This window comes from Rhinatrema bivittatum, chromosome 4 (assembly GCF_901001135.1).
Source record: "Rhinatrema bivittatum chromosome 4, aRhiBiv1.1, whole genome shotgun sequence".
Classification (NCBI taxonomy): Eukaryota; Metazoa; Chordata; class Amphibia; order Gymnophiona; family Rhinatrematidae; genus Rhinatrema; species Rhinatrema bivittatum.
The window spans coordinates 416,809,248-416,825,533 of NC_042618.1; the positions used below are offsets into that span (position 1 = coordinate 416,809,248).

The 16,286-nt window shown below is 42.6% G+C and overlaps 1 protein-coding gene across 1 annotated transcript in view; it reads left to right on the forward strand.

The window, feature by feature from the left end:
* RPN1 (ribophorin I) overlaps positions 1-16,286 on the forward strand; it is a 37,739-nt gene that overhangs the window by 11,573 nt on the left and 9,880 nt on the right. The window contains exons 3-9 of the mRNA XM_029601296.1: positions 1,064-1,370; positions 1,730-1,939; positions 4,949-5,141; positions 6,779-6,878; positions 13,734-13,872; positions 15,022-15,141; positions 15,409-15,654. Coding sequence (XP_029457156.1) covers positions 1,064-1,370; positions 1,730-1,939; positions 4,949-5,141; positions 6,779-6,878; positions 13,734-13,872; positions 15,022-15,141; positions 15,409-15,654 — 1,315 coding nt within the window. The remainder of the gene's footprint in view (positions 1-1,063; positions 1,371-1,729; positions 1,940-4,948; positions 5,142-6,778; positions 6,879-13,733; positions 13,873-15,021; positions 15,142-15,408; positions 15,655-16,286) is intronic.

Consider the following 16,286-nt stretch of genomic DNA (forward strand, 5'->3'; position numbering starts at 1 on the left):
ATTTGCATGCTGTGGAGGCAGTGCATGAAAATTCCTCATGCATACATCATTGTGGATATCCTGAAAACCCGACTGGCTGCGGGTCCTCCAGGATAGATTTGAGAAGAACTGATTTGTAGTACATTTCTATTGTTTTTGTATGAAAGTGTGTGTGATGTACAATTTTATAAAGCCAACACATTTTTTTTTAAATGTGAATCCTGGATTCCCAATACCACTTACATTTATGGATGCTGTGTGTTAGGAATTTTCTAATCTAATATGATGGAACAATATAGATCAGCCTGTTTATGTAGTATTTATTGTATCCAGTACAAGTCAGTTTACTTGTTTTATATGGTACCTGTCCCAATTCTAAAGAGTTTAAACGGTAATTTTGAGCATGGGAGGATAGAGGAGTTCAGAATTCCTCTGTATGTGGTGGATTGCAGAATTGACCCAACACTTTCATGCTTACAGCGCCATGTTTTGACAGTTATTCCATACTATTTAATTTAAAACAAAATGTCAAGTCAGGGAGGGGGCAATAGAGAAATCTAGAATTATTCTGTTTTAAAGATTTTAAATGATGATGATAGAGTATTGTCACATGGATTTTAAAGTTTAGAGACCGCATTTCCTCTTGTCACCCAGTTGTTGCTAAAAGGGCTAGAAACTGCTTTTTACATTAAAAAAACAAACAAAAAAACCCCCTCTAAATTGAGTTGGGAGAACGGTACACATTCATTCCACATACTCTTGACTTGTTTTTGTAACTATCAAACTTTATTATGGTGCAGTAGGCGCGTGGGTTATCTACTCATGCCTAGGAGGAATATTTTTGTTTTAATTAAAGTTGAAATGTTTTAAGTGTGTATGTTGGGGGGGGTAGGGGATGTATGATGCATGAAAAAATCACTGTCCTTATGGGCCAGTATGTGCCAATGAGCTTTCAGCATTGATATTTTGGTTGGTGGCAAGAAATTGGTGTCTGTTGATTTGATATGCTGTTGATTTAAAAACAAAATCATGAAAGAAGTTTAGAGCTTCACCCTCTGCTGCTTTCTATATTTCTCTCTTTCAGTGAAAAGTTCTTCACAGTGAAGTTCTCCTCTTCCCTTGCTCCTGGTGCTAAGACAAAGGTGGTCATAGATGTGGTTTTTACACATGTTCTGCAGCCGTACCCGACACACATCACACAGGCAGAGAAACAGTTTGTTATATTTGAGGGAAATCATTATTTCTACTCGCCATACCCAACCAAGACTCAAACTACTCGTGTTAAGCTTGCCTCCCGAAATGTAGAGAGTTACACCAAGCTTGGTAATCCATCCAGGGCAGAAGATGCGATTGAATATGGACCATTTAAAGATATTGAACCTTTCAGTCAGGTGAATAATTAATTTATCTTGACGTTTTCCAGCATAGCAAAACCATTGCTATGAGGCTCCTAGCTGTGTTACAAATAGAACTTGTAGCTAATCTCTAGATCTCTCTAAAACTATTCAATGTGGAAAATCCGCCATATACTTTACAAGCTATTATCATGGTTTTAGTTAATGATACTACTAGTATAAATCAGCATTTCTTATAAGGGTTTTTGGCATTCTAGTTTAAGGTTATACTGTGTTTTGGTTTTTTTATTTTTGGGGGGGGGGGGGGGGGTGGAACTATAGCCCTTAGTATGGCTCTGGTTACTATATTTTCTTTCTTCCATTTTTTATTCCTGATTTCTTTTTTGCCTTTTCAGGATCCCCTTAAAGTGCACTATGAAAATAACAGCCCATTCCTGACTATCAGCAGCATGGTTCGCGTTATTGAGGTCTCTCACTGGGGTAACATTGCCGTGGAAGAGACTGTTGACTTAAAGCACACTGGAGCCATTCTTAAAGGGCCTTTCTCAAGATATGACTACCAAAGACAACCTGATAGTGGAATATCCTCTGTCAAATCTTTTAAGGTATGCAGAAAGATTTTATTTTTCTTTTTAAATATTCTACATATTTTGCATAGTTAACTTGTGATGGGAAATATTTTATAAAGGCATTTTTTGTCATGCTTGCAAAATATATTTTTTTTACCCTGAAGGTGGACATTAGAATGCGGGCTAAAAATAATTGGTACATATGAGGTTGAATGTTAATGATTTACAATCCTGCATTGCTGAATAACTAGTGTAATCTCATAATGCATCTGTCCTGTTGAGAGCAAGGTGACATCTTACTTTAATTTGTTTATCTTCTCTAACATAAAAATTATGTAGGAGGAAAAGACCCTTGTATTTGAGCCCAAACGATACAGAATGAAATTAACTGATGCCAAACAGTGGTTTGTAGTGTCCTAAAGTTTGGGGTATCACATCTGTGCCATTTGTGCTGCAGCCAGGGGCAGACTTGTACTTTATTATCCTTTAAAAAAACAAACCTCAGTACAAGACAGTAGCTGTTTATAATTTGAAATTCACTTATTATATTTTGTTAGAATTACTAAAAGAATAGTACTTGGCTTGTTCTTTTAGGCTTACAGCAGGGCTTCCCCAAACCTGCCTTGGAGACCCCATTGCAAGTCAGGTTTTCAAACTATTCACAATGAATATGCATGCGAGAGATCTGCATGCCTTGGAGATCCCATATAGAAAGGTTTATCTCATTCATATTTATTGTGGATATCCTGAAAACTTGACTGATAGTGGGGTCCCAGGACAGGATGTTGAATTCATGCACACAGAGAACTGTGGTATTTGTGCTGCACCTAAGGTTATGAAATTAAATACAAGGATTATGTAAAGACATGGAATAAAACTTTAAAAACAAATCTCATTCTCCACAGGAACTCACGCTTGTGTGTTGTCCTGAGTAAAACTTCTGTTTCAAAAAAAGGAATTTAATATAACTGAATTGAACTGATGAAGCCCAACAAAATACAGTTTACAAAGTGTAGTCTGGCTTGGTAATACCATTTTTTGGGGGGCCTGATTCACTAAGCTTTTTTTTTTCTGTCTTTATTTTACCTACAATGTATTCTAGCTATTGGTAGGTAAGGACCATTTGTTATTGCAGCCCTACTTCATCTCTGGTTTCCTGTTGCCCTCACAACCAGCCTCTCTGTGCTGGAAAGTTGTAATAGTTTGGGTTGTGGTAAAGCTTGCTGGATTTGAGAAATAAAAAGATGAATTGTGTGGCTGAATTTTTAATTTTCTTTTTTTTTCTTTTAAATTTATACTTTATTCAGATTTTTTAACACATTTTTTCACATTTGCAAAAAATCAAGAAAATGACTTTAGTACATTTTTGAGAAGAAAAAAAGAAAATCTTAGCAATATTGTCTGTACCTCAGCATTAAAGTCCCCAATAATGGGAGGATATACAAAGATATTTAACCTAAGTTAATTATAGGAAATAGTATATTATTATACATTCAGAAACAAATTCCATTCTTTTCCTACAATTCTCACCCCTCAAGGTGGGTAGGTTCCAGAAAAATAAATTTATTTTTTTGAAGAACAACTAGACACTTACACGGGAATTTTAAATAAAAAGATGCTCTTAACGCTAGAACCCTTACTTTTAATACCAAAAATTGTTTGCGACGTAACTGTGTTACGAGCAACGTCAGGGAACACTTGGACTTTATGTCCACAGAAGGAAATACCTTTATTTCTAAAGAATTTTTGAAGTATTAAGCTCTTGTCCTGTTCTCTACAGAAAGATACTACTAGAATAGCTCTACAAGAAATATCTATCGATGCCTCTAAGAAAGAGGTTAAATTTGGAGATTCCTGTTGCATAGGGTCTAGATCTTCTACTCCAGCTTGAGGTTGAATTTTTGATTTAGGAATATAATACAACTTGGAAATACCTTTTTCATCAAAATTTGAAATAAAATTTCAGTTTAAATATTTCTTAAGTAATTCGAATGCGGATAACAGTCTGGTCATCGGGAAATTAAGAAATCTTAAATTTCTAGAACTATTTTCATTCTCTAACATTTTGTAAATGCCAATGGATTACTAAACTATCTTTAATAAAAGAATTACTAGCTACTTGAAAAGTTGCTGACTGAGCATTTATAACCTTAACATTTTCATCTAGAGTATTTAATCTACTCGTATGCTGTTCTATCTTACTATTAATTTTTACAATGTCTTCCTTAAATTGCGATGTAGAAATAGTTAAGGTTTTCTTAACATCAATAAGTACCTTCCAAATATCACTTAAGGTAACATTTTGTGGATCTAATAACTCCATATTCATATCTCCCCTTAACATTATTTCTTGAGCTGGTAATACTCCCGGCCCAACTTGTATATCAGCATAATCTATGTTCCCGGGCAAAACAGTATTAACTGCCCCCCCCCCCCCCCCCAGTCCCCTGTACCATACATTGCTGGTTGGATCTCAATGTCTCCATCGACGCCTGGGGTGATTGTAGCGTGGCAGGACTCTCTGGTGAACCTGATGAGAGAGAAATCTCCGGGATAGAATGTCTTTCAAACTGTCCTAATCGCCTTACCACATGGGAGTCCATGGGACCTCTTGTTGATACTACTCCCAGAGAAGAAGTTGTAAACTTTTGTCTTCCTTTTCCTGCCCATAAATTAGGGTAGGCAAAAGACAAAAAGAAAAGCTTTAGAAGGGGCGCGCAACTTTGGCAGCGTGCCGGCGGCTGCACGCCGCTGCCCTTCTGGTTTTATCAGGAGCCCCGTCGCCGCTAGATGATGTCAGCAGGGCCGGTAAGAGGTTAATTGTTTTCTCAGCTCCCTAGGCCCTCTGGTCTCAATCAGGGTTCCCTTCGCTGTCCTTTTGTCTTCCTCTCTCCCGAGAGGCACGTCTCACCGATTCCTCCTGAATTTTTCATTTTCATTAAACTTGCCATATAGTTTTGTTTGTTTTTTAGGAAGATTAATAATTTTCCCAAAATAATGATATACTAAATACTGCAGTATTCATGGTCTTTCTCTTTTATATAGACCATCCTTCCTGCAGCTGCACAAGATGTTTATTATAGAGATGAAATTGGAAATATCTCTACCAGCCACCTTCTTATATTGGATGACTCAGTAGAAATGGAAATTCGTCCCCGATTCCCACTCTTTGGTGGTTGGAAGACTCATTACATCGTCGGATACAACCTGCCAAGCTATGAATACCTGTATAACCTTGGTAAGAGTTTGCCTATGAACTGTGTGAATTATTGAATGCCAACTAAGTATATGTTGGTGAAAAATCTCCATTAAACCCTTTTCTGGAGAACTTGAGCCGAATAAATTTAGGATTTTCTATCATAGGAAATACATTAGTCATGAAAAGATCCTGGAATCTGTAGCCCCTAAAAGTTTTAGATGTAATTCTGCAAATATTAAAAACTTATAACTGGTAATGTTGATTTGATTTTGTGATGTAGCCTCCTCAAATGGTATTTGAAATTCATAGCAATACTGAATTTATTCAAACTATAATTTCATATCCTCAAAATCTGCAATTTTTCTGGTTTTTAATTTAAGTATAAATAAAACAAAATCTTGCTGGCTTTTTACTTTGGAATCTTCTTAATATTTATTCTTAATTAAGTTTGGAGTAATGAGTCCCTGCCCCAAAGAAATTACAATCTAACGGGCTGATTCTGTAAAGTGCACTCGGCCATGCACACCGTAACACAGGTTTGGCCGCGTGTTTTCGGCAGGCCTCTATTACCCCTTATACTGTAAGGGGTTTAGCGCCTTGAAAATGTGTGGCCAAACCCCTTGGAAACTATTAGCACTTGCACATGCAAATGCATGTTGATGAGGCTATTAGTTACTTACCCGTGATTCTGATATTAAAATGTGCGGCCAATCCGCACATTTTACACACAAAAATTAACGCCTGCCCATGGGCAGGCATTCATTTATGAACAATCCAGAAAAGTGTACAGAAAAGCAGAAAATACTACTTTTCTGAACACTCTCAGACTTAATATCCTAGCGATATTAATTCGAAGGAACCTAAAATGTAAAAAAATACATTTAAAAATAGAAAATTAAAAAATATATATATACCGGCTGGGCTGGTTGGGAGAATGGGCGCTCAATTTTACCAACATCAGTTTTCTTAACCGATCGCTGTCAGCGGGTTTGGAAAACGATGCTCCTAAAATTGAGGGTCTGTTTCCTGAACCCAGTGACAGAGCCACCTCTCCTGGGCTAAGGAGGCACTAGGGGCATGTAATCGTTTCTAGCGCCTCCTTTTACAATGACCCCTCATTTAAATATAGGATTGTGCTCCCAGGAGAGGTGGCTGGACGTCCATTGGGAGAGTCGGTGCTCAACAGCAAGCGCCCATTCTCCCGCGATCTTTTCTGTATCTGGCTGTAGGTGGGTAGCTGAGATAATGTTAGGATTTGAACCCAAGGCTCCTGGTTCCCACCTTCTTTCTCTAACCACTAGGCCACCTGCTCACACTCTTTATGTGAACTACTTTCAGAGTTTCTATAACACAGTTTGGAAATCGCTACTATAATACCATTTTCATCTGTAAATATTTACCTTTGTTTTCATGCCAATGGGCACATCTGATGACATGCATTTAGAAATTCTTAAAAGTACTGGGGAAAACTCTCCTACAAATTTTAAATACCGCCCCCCCCCCCCCCCCCTTTTCAAAGAGTCTATATGTCCAATGAATAGTTTGTGTCTGAAGTCGGCTGATGCTTTGCTTTCAGAACTCAGTAGCAGAGTAGTTCAGAATCCATTGTCTGGAGTTGTTTAGTTTTCAGGAAGCATTGCTTTAGCATTCCTCATACACTGTGTTGTTTTTCTCAGGTGACCAGTATGCCTTGAAGATGAGGTTTATTGACCATGTCTTTGATGAACAGCTTGTAGATTCTTTAACAGTAAAGATGATCCTACCGGAAGGAGCCAAGTAAGTAAAATAGTTCCTGTTTTCAATACCTTGAATATCGCACTGATGCAAATTATGATCAAGTATTAATGACAGGAGGCTTACTGTCTGTGATATTGATTTGAACATGAAATTAATATAAGTGTTAAGTTGGTAGGTAGGCTGAATTAGACATGACATGTGAGTGACATCATCCGGTGGTAACAAATAGACTCATCTCACCTAGCTAGTAGAGCTTTGAGCTCTGAGCATGTGCAGAAATACTTGCACGGGCAATGCCTCAAGTTTTTGTCAGAGCACAGCATGGACGTATACTTGTTCTGCATATATAACTTTTTTTTTTTTTTTTTCCCCTAGAATTCCTCAATTTTTCTATATTTCTCTTCACTTATTTTTTTTTTCTAGTTGCCTCACTGCTTCTGCAGCACCCACAATGGCACTTTTCAGTACTACAAAAAAAAAAAGAGACAACTTTGTCTTAAGATATCTAGAAAAAAGAAACCCACAGCGGGTTAAAAAAAAATTTGCAGTAAGGTGATGTCCCTCTCACAGATGGACATGAATTGTGCTAGCAATGCCTGGGTCCAGACCATGACCAAGCAAATTGTCCCTGCACACGCAACATTCTAGGGCCTATAAAATAAAGGAACTGTGTAAATCTCTCGGGGAATCAGTCCTGGGGGAATTCTGCACCACTGCGGAGTGCATAATTTGTACAGATTCCCCCCCCCCCCCCATGCAAAAGATTGTCATTTTCTGCGCAATTTGACAGAGGAGGCCCTGGCATGCCACATGCAGAGCGCATCCCACTGCCTGTGTGAAAGGGGGTGTGAGGCACACACAGGTTATCTGTGTGGGTGTGTATGCAAGAGAGAGAGAGGGACCCTGTATGAGGGATGTGAGTGAGGGAGCCTGTATGAGGGGGATGTGTATGTGCACTAGAAGGAGGGGCAGTACTGAGGGTGGGGTCAAATTCTGGGCATGGGGATAAAGTGGAAGGTATTGAGCCTAGAGGTGGAGGGGAGAGATACTGGCAGGTGGAGGAGTTTGGGGCCTGCGGGGGCAAAGTGGCCAGGGGAGTAGGGAAAGAGAAAGTAGAAGGAACACTTACAGTGAATACGTATAGGAAAATTCTGCTCAAAATATTTAAAATTCTGCATCTTTAAGTAATAACTTTTTTCCTAGCATGTAGCCAGATGGACTCAGGACCAATGGGTTATGTGCTTCCCCTGTTAGCAGATGGAAACGGAGTCAGGTTTCAAAGCTGACGTCACCCTATATATATATATATATATATATATATATATATATATATATATAATATATATATATATATATATATATATATATATATATCCCTGCAGTGAACTCAGCCATTCAGTATCTGTCTTCTATCAGGAACACAGTAATCTTTAGATGAGGAAAATTTACCTTCAAATTTCTACTTTTAAATTAGAGAAGATCGAGCCCCACTTTCCTGCGGTGATAGCTAAGGGTTCTTCCCCCATTTAAGAATTTCTGAGGCGATTTCAGAGATCCCTCAGAGGTTTGCCTTGGTCCGGTAGCCGGTTCTTGGCGTGGACTTTGCTGCTGAAGCAGGTGCAGGAAGCAGAGCATGGCGATGACTGCCTAAGTCCTCTCCCCCCGCAGCCAGAGACTGTTTCTGAACTCAGCCAGTAAGCGCTGAGCCCAGATGAGTAAAGAACTCCTCTTATCCAGAGATGTGGAAGGGCTTCGGTAAGTCTTTCCTTGGGTCGCCTTTCTCAGCACACCATACCAACATCATTCCTGACCCCGATAGAGCGAAGGAAGAGAGTTTCCGAGGGGGTTGAACCGCCTCCTGATGGGCTAGGCCCCACTTCAGGCTCAGTGGGCACTCCACGTGGCGGTGGCATCTTGTGCATGGTTTTGTTGCGGCGCAATTTTCCCCCGTTATCGTGTGGTGCAGGCCGGCCCTTGTGTTTATACTATGCACGCAACCAGCCGCTCAGATTTTATGCGCGCCAAGGCAGGCCTGTGCACGCTCAAGAGGCACTAACCGGCTGAATGCACAAGCTACAGAGTATTATGGCCTCAGCAGCAAAGGAGTTCAAACGACACTCTTTGTGCTGCCTGCCATATTAGGGCTGTGCAGCCTGACCTGGAATCCTTCCTGTGTCAACACTGTGAGGAAGCCCAGGGAGGGCTGGACTCAGAACTTTTCCAAATCCGGCCCCTCCCAGTCAGAGGATGGGTCAGCCATGATCTTATCTGGCAGCATCCTGGACCTGAGCAATTCCAGGGCAGCATCCCCACCCCCCCAGGGAGAGGGGGCAGTTCAGTGGCACCTACCCCAGTTCTTCTTGGGCTAAATATGGATCCAGCAGCCTTCTCTTGGTTGGAATTCTTTCGGGGCCTTCAAGCCTTTGTTCAGGTGCAGTCTACTACTGCCCCTGCCCAGCCAGAGCCCCAGCTGGGAAGGCCTCGCCCTCCCAGCCCTATCAGCATGCCTCACCTCACTAAGGGTATCCCTGACAGGGACCCAGACACTATGGACTATGAAAGGGATGCGGATTCATTGGAGGATGGGGAAATCCCTCCAGGCCTGGAGCCATACCGGACCATGTTTCGATTTTTCCATAGAGATGAATTACGGGCCCTGGTCTCCCAGACCCTGGGAGGAACCAAAGAAGAATCCCATCCTGGTGTCTCTACGGAAAGCCTCTTGCTATTTTCTGATCCTGGAAGCCATCCGGGAGTTGATTGACCTGGAATGAGATGCCCTGGAGGCCTTATACTCTCTGGACCCGGCAGCCAAAGAGTGCCTGCGTTTCCCAAAAGTGGACGCCCTGGTCTGTGCCATCTCAAAGCGAACAACTATCCCAGTAGAGGGAGGAGTGGCCTTGATGGATGCTTACGATAGGCGGTTGGAATCTATTTTTAAGCAGGCCTTCGACACGACAGCAATAACACTGCAGATTGTTTCCCTTTGTGCCCTGGTGTCTGCTTCTTTCAAGAGAGGGAGGCAGATAGCTCAGGGGCACGTACCAGAGAGACAATGGAGCACACTGAAGCCTTCTTAGCGGATGCAAGCTCGGACCTAATACGCACCTCAGCCAGAGGAGTAGCCTCAGTGGTGGCTGCCAGAAGACAGCTATGGTTGCAAAATTGGTCAGCAGATGTGACCTCTAAGGTGAACCTCTCAAAAGATACTCTTTAAGGGATCCCTACTATTTGGTAGCGAATTGGAAAAACTAGCCAGTAAGTGGGGTGAATCTCCAGTGCCTTGGCTACCGGAAGATAAGAAAGAGGTCGCAGCGCCACTCTCCCATGAGAGGTTGGGCCGGGGGCTTCCAGTGCTTTTGGCCCTACGGTACCTCATTTCAGACATCTTGGCCATCGGGAAGGTCTCAGTCCTTTCGGAACCGACAACCAAAAAGAGGAACGGGTTCGGGCTCAGGTTTGACCCAAAATTCCCAATGAAGTTTGGCCGACCCATCCACGGGACGAGGAGATTGGGGGCTGACTTATTCCTCTCTCTTTCAGCAGTGGGTAGAGATCACGTTGGACAAATGGGTACTGGACATCATACGAGAAGGATACGCTCTGGAATTTTGCAGCATCCCTCGGGACATGTTCATGATTTCACCTTGCCACTTCCAGCACAAAAAACTGGCAGTGGAATCCACATTGATAAGGTTCCTCAGTCTGAGGGCTATAACCCCAATACCTACAGCCCAAGTAAATACAGGGCGTTATTTCATCGTACCCAAGAAGGAAGGGTCATTCCGACCCATCTTGGATCTCAAGAGCGTCAATCGTCATCTGCGGAGAATTCACTTCCGCGTGGAAACTCTTTGCTCCGTCATAATGGCCGTACAACCGGGAGAGTTCTTAACCTCCCTGGACCTCTGAGGCCTACTTTCATATCCCAAGCCATCAAGGCTAACAGCTATTCCTATGTTTTGTGGTACTGGGTCGCCATTACCAGTTCTTGGCGCTACTCTTTAGCCTGGCAACTGCCTCCAGAACATTCTCCAAAATTATGGTGGTCATGGCAGTGGCACTGAGGAAAGAAGGGATCCTGGTGCACCCTTATTTAGACTGGCTGATCTGGGTGAAGTCGTTTGGAAGAGAGCCTTCAGGTGACCAGCAGAGTCAGGTCCCTCCTACAAGAACTCAGTTGGGTCGTGAACATGGACAAGAGCAGCCCCAACCCCTCCCAATCCTTGGAGTACCTGGAGTCCAGTTCGACACCAATCAGGGCAAGGTCTTCCTCCTTCCCTTGAGGATAAGAAAGCTGATGTGCCAAGGGCATCAGTTGACTAACACGATGCACGCCAGGGTGTGGAGCTACCTCTAGGTCTCGGCCTTATGACGTCAACCCTGGAAGGAAGTACCTTGGGCGAGGGCACACATGCGGCCATTCCAACACTCCCTGCTGTCATGTTGTAACTCGCGGTCTCAAGACTACTCGATCTGCCTCCACCGACCGATGGACATATGTTTTCGGCCCCAGTGGTGGCTATAGGAAGCTCCCCTAAGCAAGGGTGTAAGCCTATCCCCACCGAATTAGATCACCCTCATGACGGATGCGAGCTTCCGAGGGTGGGGAGCTCACTGTCAGGAACTGACAACCCAGGGGCAATAGACCGAGGAAGAGGCACGCTGGAACACAAATCACTGGAAACATGGGCAGTCAGATTAGCGTGCTTGCAGTTCAGCCACAGGCTCCGGGCATGACGTCTGATAACCCAACAGTAGCCTACAACAATCCCCAAGAAGACGGAGGGACTCAACCCATTCTGGACCTGAGGGCCCTAAACTGTTTCTTGCTAAAGGAAAAGTTCAAAATGGTCTTGCTGGGTACCTTGATTCTCCTTCTAAAGATGGGAGATTGGCTTTGCCTCCTAGTTTTAAGACTCATACTCCCATATCCCCATCTTTCATGCGGCTCAGCAATACTTTCAATTCCTGGTTGATGGGAGTCATTACCAGTATTGTGTTCTATCCTTTGGCCTGGCATCTATGCCTTGTGTCTTTACCAAGAGTCTAGTGGTTGTAGATGCTTATCTTCGGAGATGGGGGATCCATGTCTTCCCGTACCTAGACGACTGGCTTATCAAAAGCACTTCAGGACAGGGAGTGCAGAGTACCCTGCACAATTCAATCCAAATTTTGGAAACCTGGGACTTCTGATCAACTATCCCAAATCCCATCTCCAGCTGTCCTTGCAACTGGACTTCATTGGGGCCCAACTGGACACTGCCCAGGTGGACGCTTTCCTGCCTCGGGTCAGGGCGGAGACCCTTGCGGCTCTTGCTCAAACAGTTGCCGCGTGCTCTCATGTCTTGGCACACCAGTTCATCTGGTTGCTGGGCCACTTGGCAGTAACAGTGCATGTCACCCCCTTTGCTCGCCTGCATGTGTGCAGGGTACAGTGGACGCTATGGTGCCAGGCTTCGCAAGACACTGTATGCATTCACCACACTGCTACATCAATCCCTTCAGTGGTGAGTGACTCCTAACAACCTAGAAAAGGGAATCCCCCTTCTGGAGCCTACAACCCTAGGTCGCCCTCACCACAGACTCATCTCGGATGGGGTGGGGTGCACACCTGGCAGATTTCCACACCCAGGGTCTTTGGTCAGCTCAAGAATTGCAGTCTCAGATCAACTTCTGGAGTTGTGCGAGATTCAATATGCACTCCAAGCATTCTGAGAGTGGCTCATGAACAAGGTAGTTCTTGTTCAGACAGACAGTCAGGTAGCTATGTGGTATCTGAACAAACGGGGGGAATGGGATCCTTCACCCTCTGTCAGGAGGCAGTCCGCATTTGGTCGTGGGCCATCGACAACAGCATCCTCCTCAGGGTGGTGTATCTCCCAGGGCTGGACAACACCTTGGCGGACTCCCTGAGATGTGCCTTTCAACCTCACGAGTGGTCCTTCAGTCAAGAGGTAGCGAACAAGATCTTTCACTTATGGGGGACCCCAGACATAGACCAGTTCGCCTCTCTGGAGAAGAGGAAGGTGGACCACTTCTACTCTCTAGGCTGGAGGAGCAGCGGATCGCTGGCAGATGCAGTCTTGATTCACTGGGATACTGGGCTGCTGTACGCTTCCCCTCATCTCAAAAATACTCCAGAAGCTTCAGCAGGATCAGGCTTCCATTGTCCTGATTGCCCCCATTTGGCCCCATCAGGTCTGGTTTCCGACCCTGCGGGATCCTCTGTAACCTCTTCCAGCCATGAAAACCCAACTCTCCCTCTGTGGGCCCTTTCCTTGGGTGCAGGCCTGTTCCTAGGGTTGTTGCAGCTCTAGTTGTGCACGTTGGCACTGGTTGTCTACTGCACATGTTTGGAATGGCCTGGAGCTACATAGTCACCCATGTGTGAGGACTATCATCCTGCTTGCCTCTGGAGAAAGAGTTTCTTACCTGTAACAGGTATCTCCAAGGACAGCAGGATGTTGGTTCTCACAAAACCCGCCTGCCACCCCACAGAGTTGGGTTGTTTCGGTTTATTTTATTTTTCGCAAACTCTATTATAAGACTAAAGAGGGACCCCGCATGGACACGTGGTGGTATCTGTGTGTGAGGACTAACATCCTGCTGTCCTTGGAGAACACTTGTTACAGGTAAGTCTCTCCTGCACATGCTCAGTAGAGCTAAAATATTTACTTGCTAGGAGAAGTGACTCCTTTCAGTGCCACCAGATGACGTCACCTACATCATATGGCTATTTCCTCCTGCTATGTATGGAAAACACAGATCTTACAATGAGCAAACTTTTATTTCTTTACTGTTGATTCAAAGGAAAAAGTCTGGGATTGGTAATCCAGATTGGAACACATCTTTTAGTTTTTAATGAAGGTGTGAATGTAATTTTCTCTTTAGGAATATCCATGTAGACAGCCCTTATGACATAGACCGAGCCCAGGATGAGCTGCATTATACCTACTTGGATACATTTGGGCGTCCTGTAATTGTTGCACACAAGAACAACCTGGTAGAGCAGCACATTCAGGACATTGTGGTAGGTTTCTCATTTTTCCCTCTTTACTGCGACTTGTAGGATGGATAGGTTCAACTGTTTGTTTCATAGAAAAAAAGTTAACTGGTTTCCTCAAATGATTTATGCAGACTTTAAAATTTCATATTTTCTCTCTGTTTTGTAATTGCTTCTGAGAGAGAACGTTTTAAAGGAAGATAGCATGCAGCGATAATAAATATAACTAAATGTCCAGGGTGCACATAATTTTTCATCAGCTTCAAATGCAGAATGCACATTTTTAATTTATATCTTTGAGGAAGAAAATGCTGCCATTTTATTCAGCTTAAGCTAAGGCATTATACTGTCTTTTCATAGACAAATGTCTGGTTTGGTTTGGAAATCACAAGCCATTCTTTAAATACTTTTTACAGGAAATACTATTTTTTTTTCCTTTCTCACATTTACTAGTCTGGCAGGCAGCCTCCTGCTAAGCCTAGCCTGACATTTTTAATTATTTTTTTTTATTTAACATTTTTCTATACCGTTGTTCAGTGGGTACAATCACAATGGTTTACAGTAAGGCACAAAATGATGCTCAGGTATATCAAGTTACACAGGTGCCATTAAGGTTCGGTAACATAGTTTGTAAACAAATATTAATTGGTAAGTGTAATAAATCCTGTCCATTTCTCATTGTAACAGTTTTGGATATGAGATTAGCTTTATCATTGTACTTTCATCCTTTATTGATGAACTAAAAAAAAAAAAGCTTAAAATAAAATTACACATATATTGGTTTTGGTTATGTGCATGGTTGTTCAATTGTTTGTACCTTGCATTCCCCTGGGTACTATTCTCCTTTCTCTTTTTGATAAGCTTGTTTAAAGAGCCAGTTTTTAAAAAAAAAATTTTCTAAAGGTTTTGTTGTTACTTTGTAATCTTAACTCCAAGGGCATGGTGTTCCATAGTATGGGTCCTACCAAGGATAGTCCTCTTTCTCTTACTTGTGTTAGTCTTGCTGTTTTGATTGATGGGATAGTAAGAAGTGCTTTGGTAACAATAGGAAGCATAGTATGAAGATTTTCTGACCTTAATTTTTGGCAATTCATTACCTGTTCTGCACTTTTTTCAGCCTTCTGTTTGTGTTGATAATGTTTTAACTCCTGATCTCGGAACATCTTTTTTCCTCAGGTGCACTACACTTTCAATAAGATACTGATGCTCCAGGAACCTCTTCTGGTAGTCGGAGCTTTTTACATTTTGTTCTTTACAGTGATTTTGTATGTAAGACTGGACTTCTCTATCACTAAGGTGAGGCTGAATTATTTTTGAATGACCCCTTGTTCCCCCTCCTCCAGGAATTAATAGTCCATCTCTCAGACAATACTGCATTTGTCTTAAGTGTTATGAGGCCATACTGTAAATAGAATGCATGTGACATTAGGAAGCTGAATGGTTTTGTGGATTCCTTGTGGTAATGTGAGCATTATTTACAGCAGAATCAGTTGATTGCACACAAAGAAAGGGTATGAGCTGTTTCTACTCCTAAGTTGCTTACCATCTTTTTCCTACTTACAGGATCCAGCTGCTGAAGCCCGGATGAAGGTTGCCTGCATCACAGAACAAGTTCTGACACTAGTCAACAGGAGACTGGGACTGTACCGCCACTTTGATGAAGCGGTGAATAAATACAAACAGTTAAGGGACATTTCGACTCTGAATAGTGGCAAGAAAACCTTAGAAACAGAGCACAAGGGCCTTACAAATGAGATTGCTTCTCTGCAGTCCAAACTCAAAGCTGAAGGATCTGACATGAGTGACAAAGTAAGGAGTCTTTCATTTTTACTTAGCTATATGGATTTTGTTTTGTTTATATTATTTAACTATACCAATCTGAAAAAACTGCTAACGGACACCTGGAAGCCCTACCTTACATATCACTTTTGAATCAAACAAGGTTCGTGGAGCCGGGCAAGATGGGGGATCCCAGTGAGTCAGTGAGTCTGTGATCCCGGTTGACTGGGGGAGGTATAGCTTGTTGCCTGCAGGGGCTTGTTGGGTTGTTGAGGTGGGGGGCATCTTAGTCACTATACTTCAGTCTCATATATCTTATTGCTTACCTTAAAGTGTCCCTCTTGACTTGACATGATGATTACCTACCACAGTACACTTCTTACTGGGTAATTCTCATTGATTCCTATTTTCCCATACCTCTTTCAGGGTCATCTTTAAGGGTCATCCTTAAGGGTCAATTTTACAACTTTCTTTTCAGGAGAAATGTCTGATATCGTATATTATATACCGTCTCTTATTATTACTATTACTGTTATATTATCATGATACCATAATGATACCATTGTTGGTTAGAGCTAGAAGGGATGGGGGGGAGGGAGGGGAAGGGAGGGAGGGGGGCACGGATAACAGTTTACAAAGGGTTGAAAGGAGTTTTCCTTACG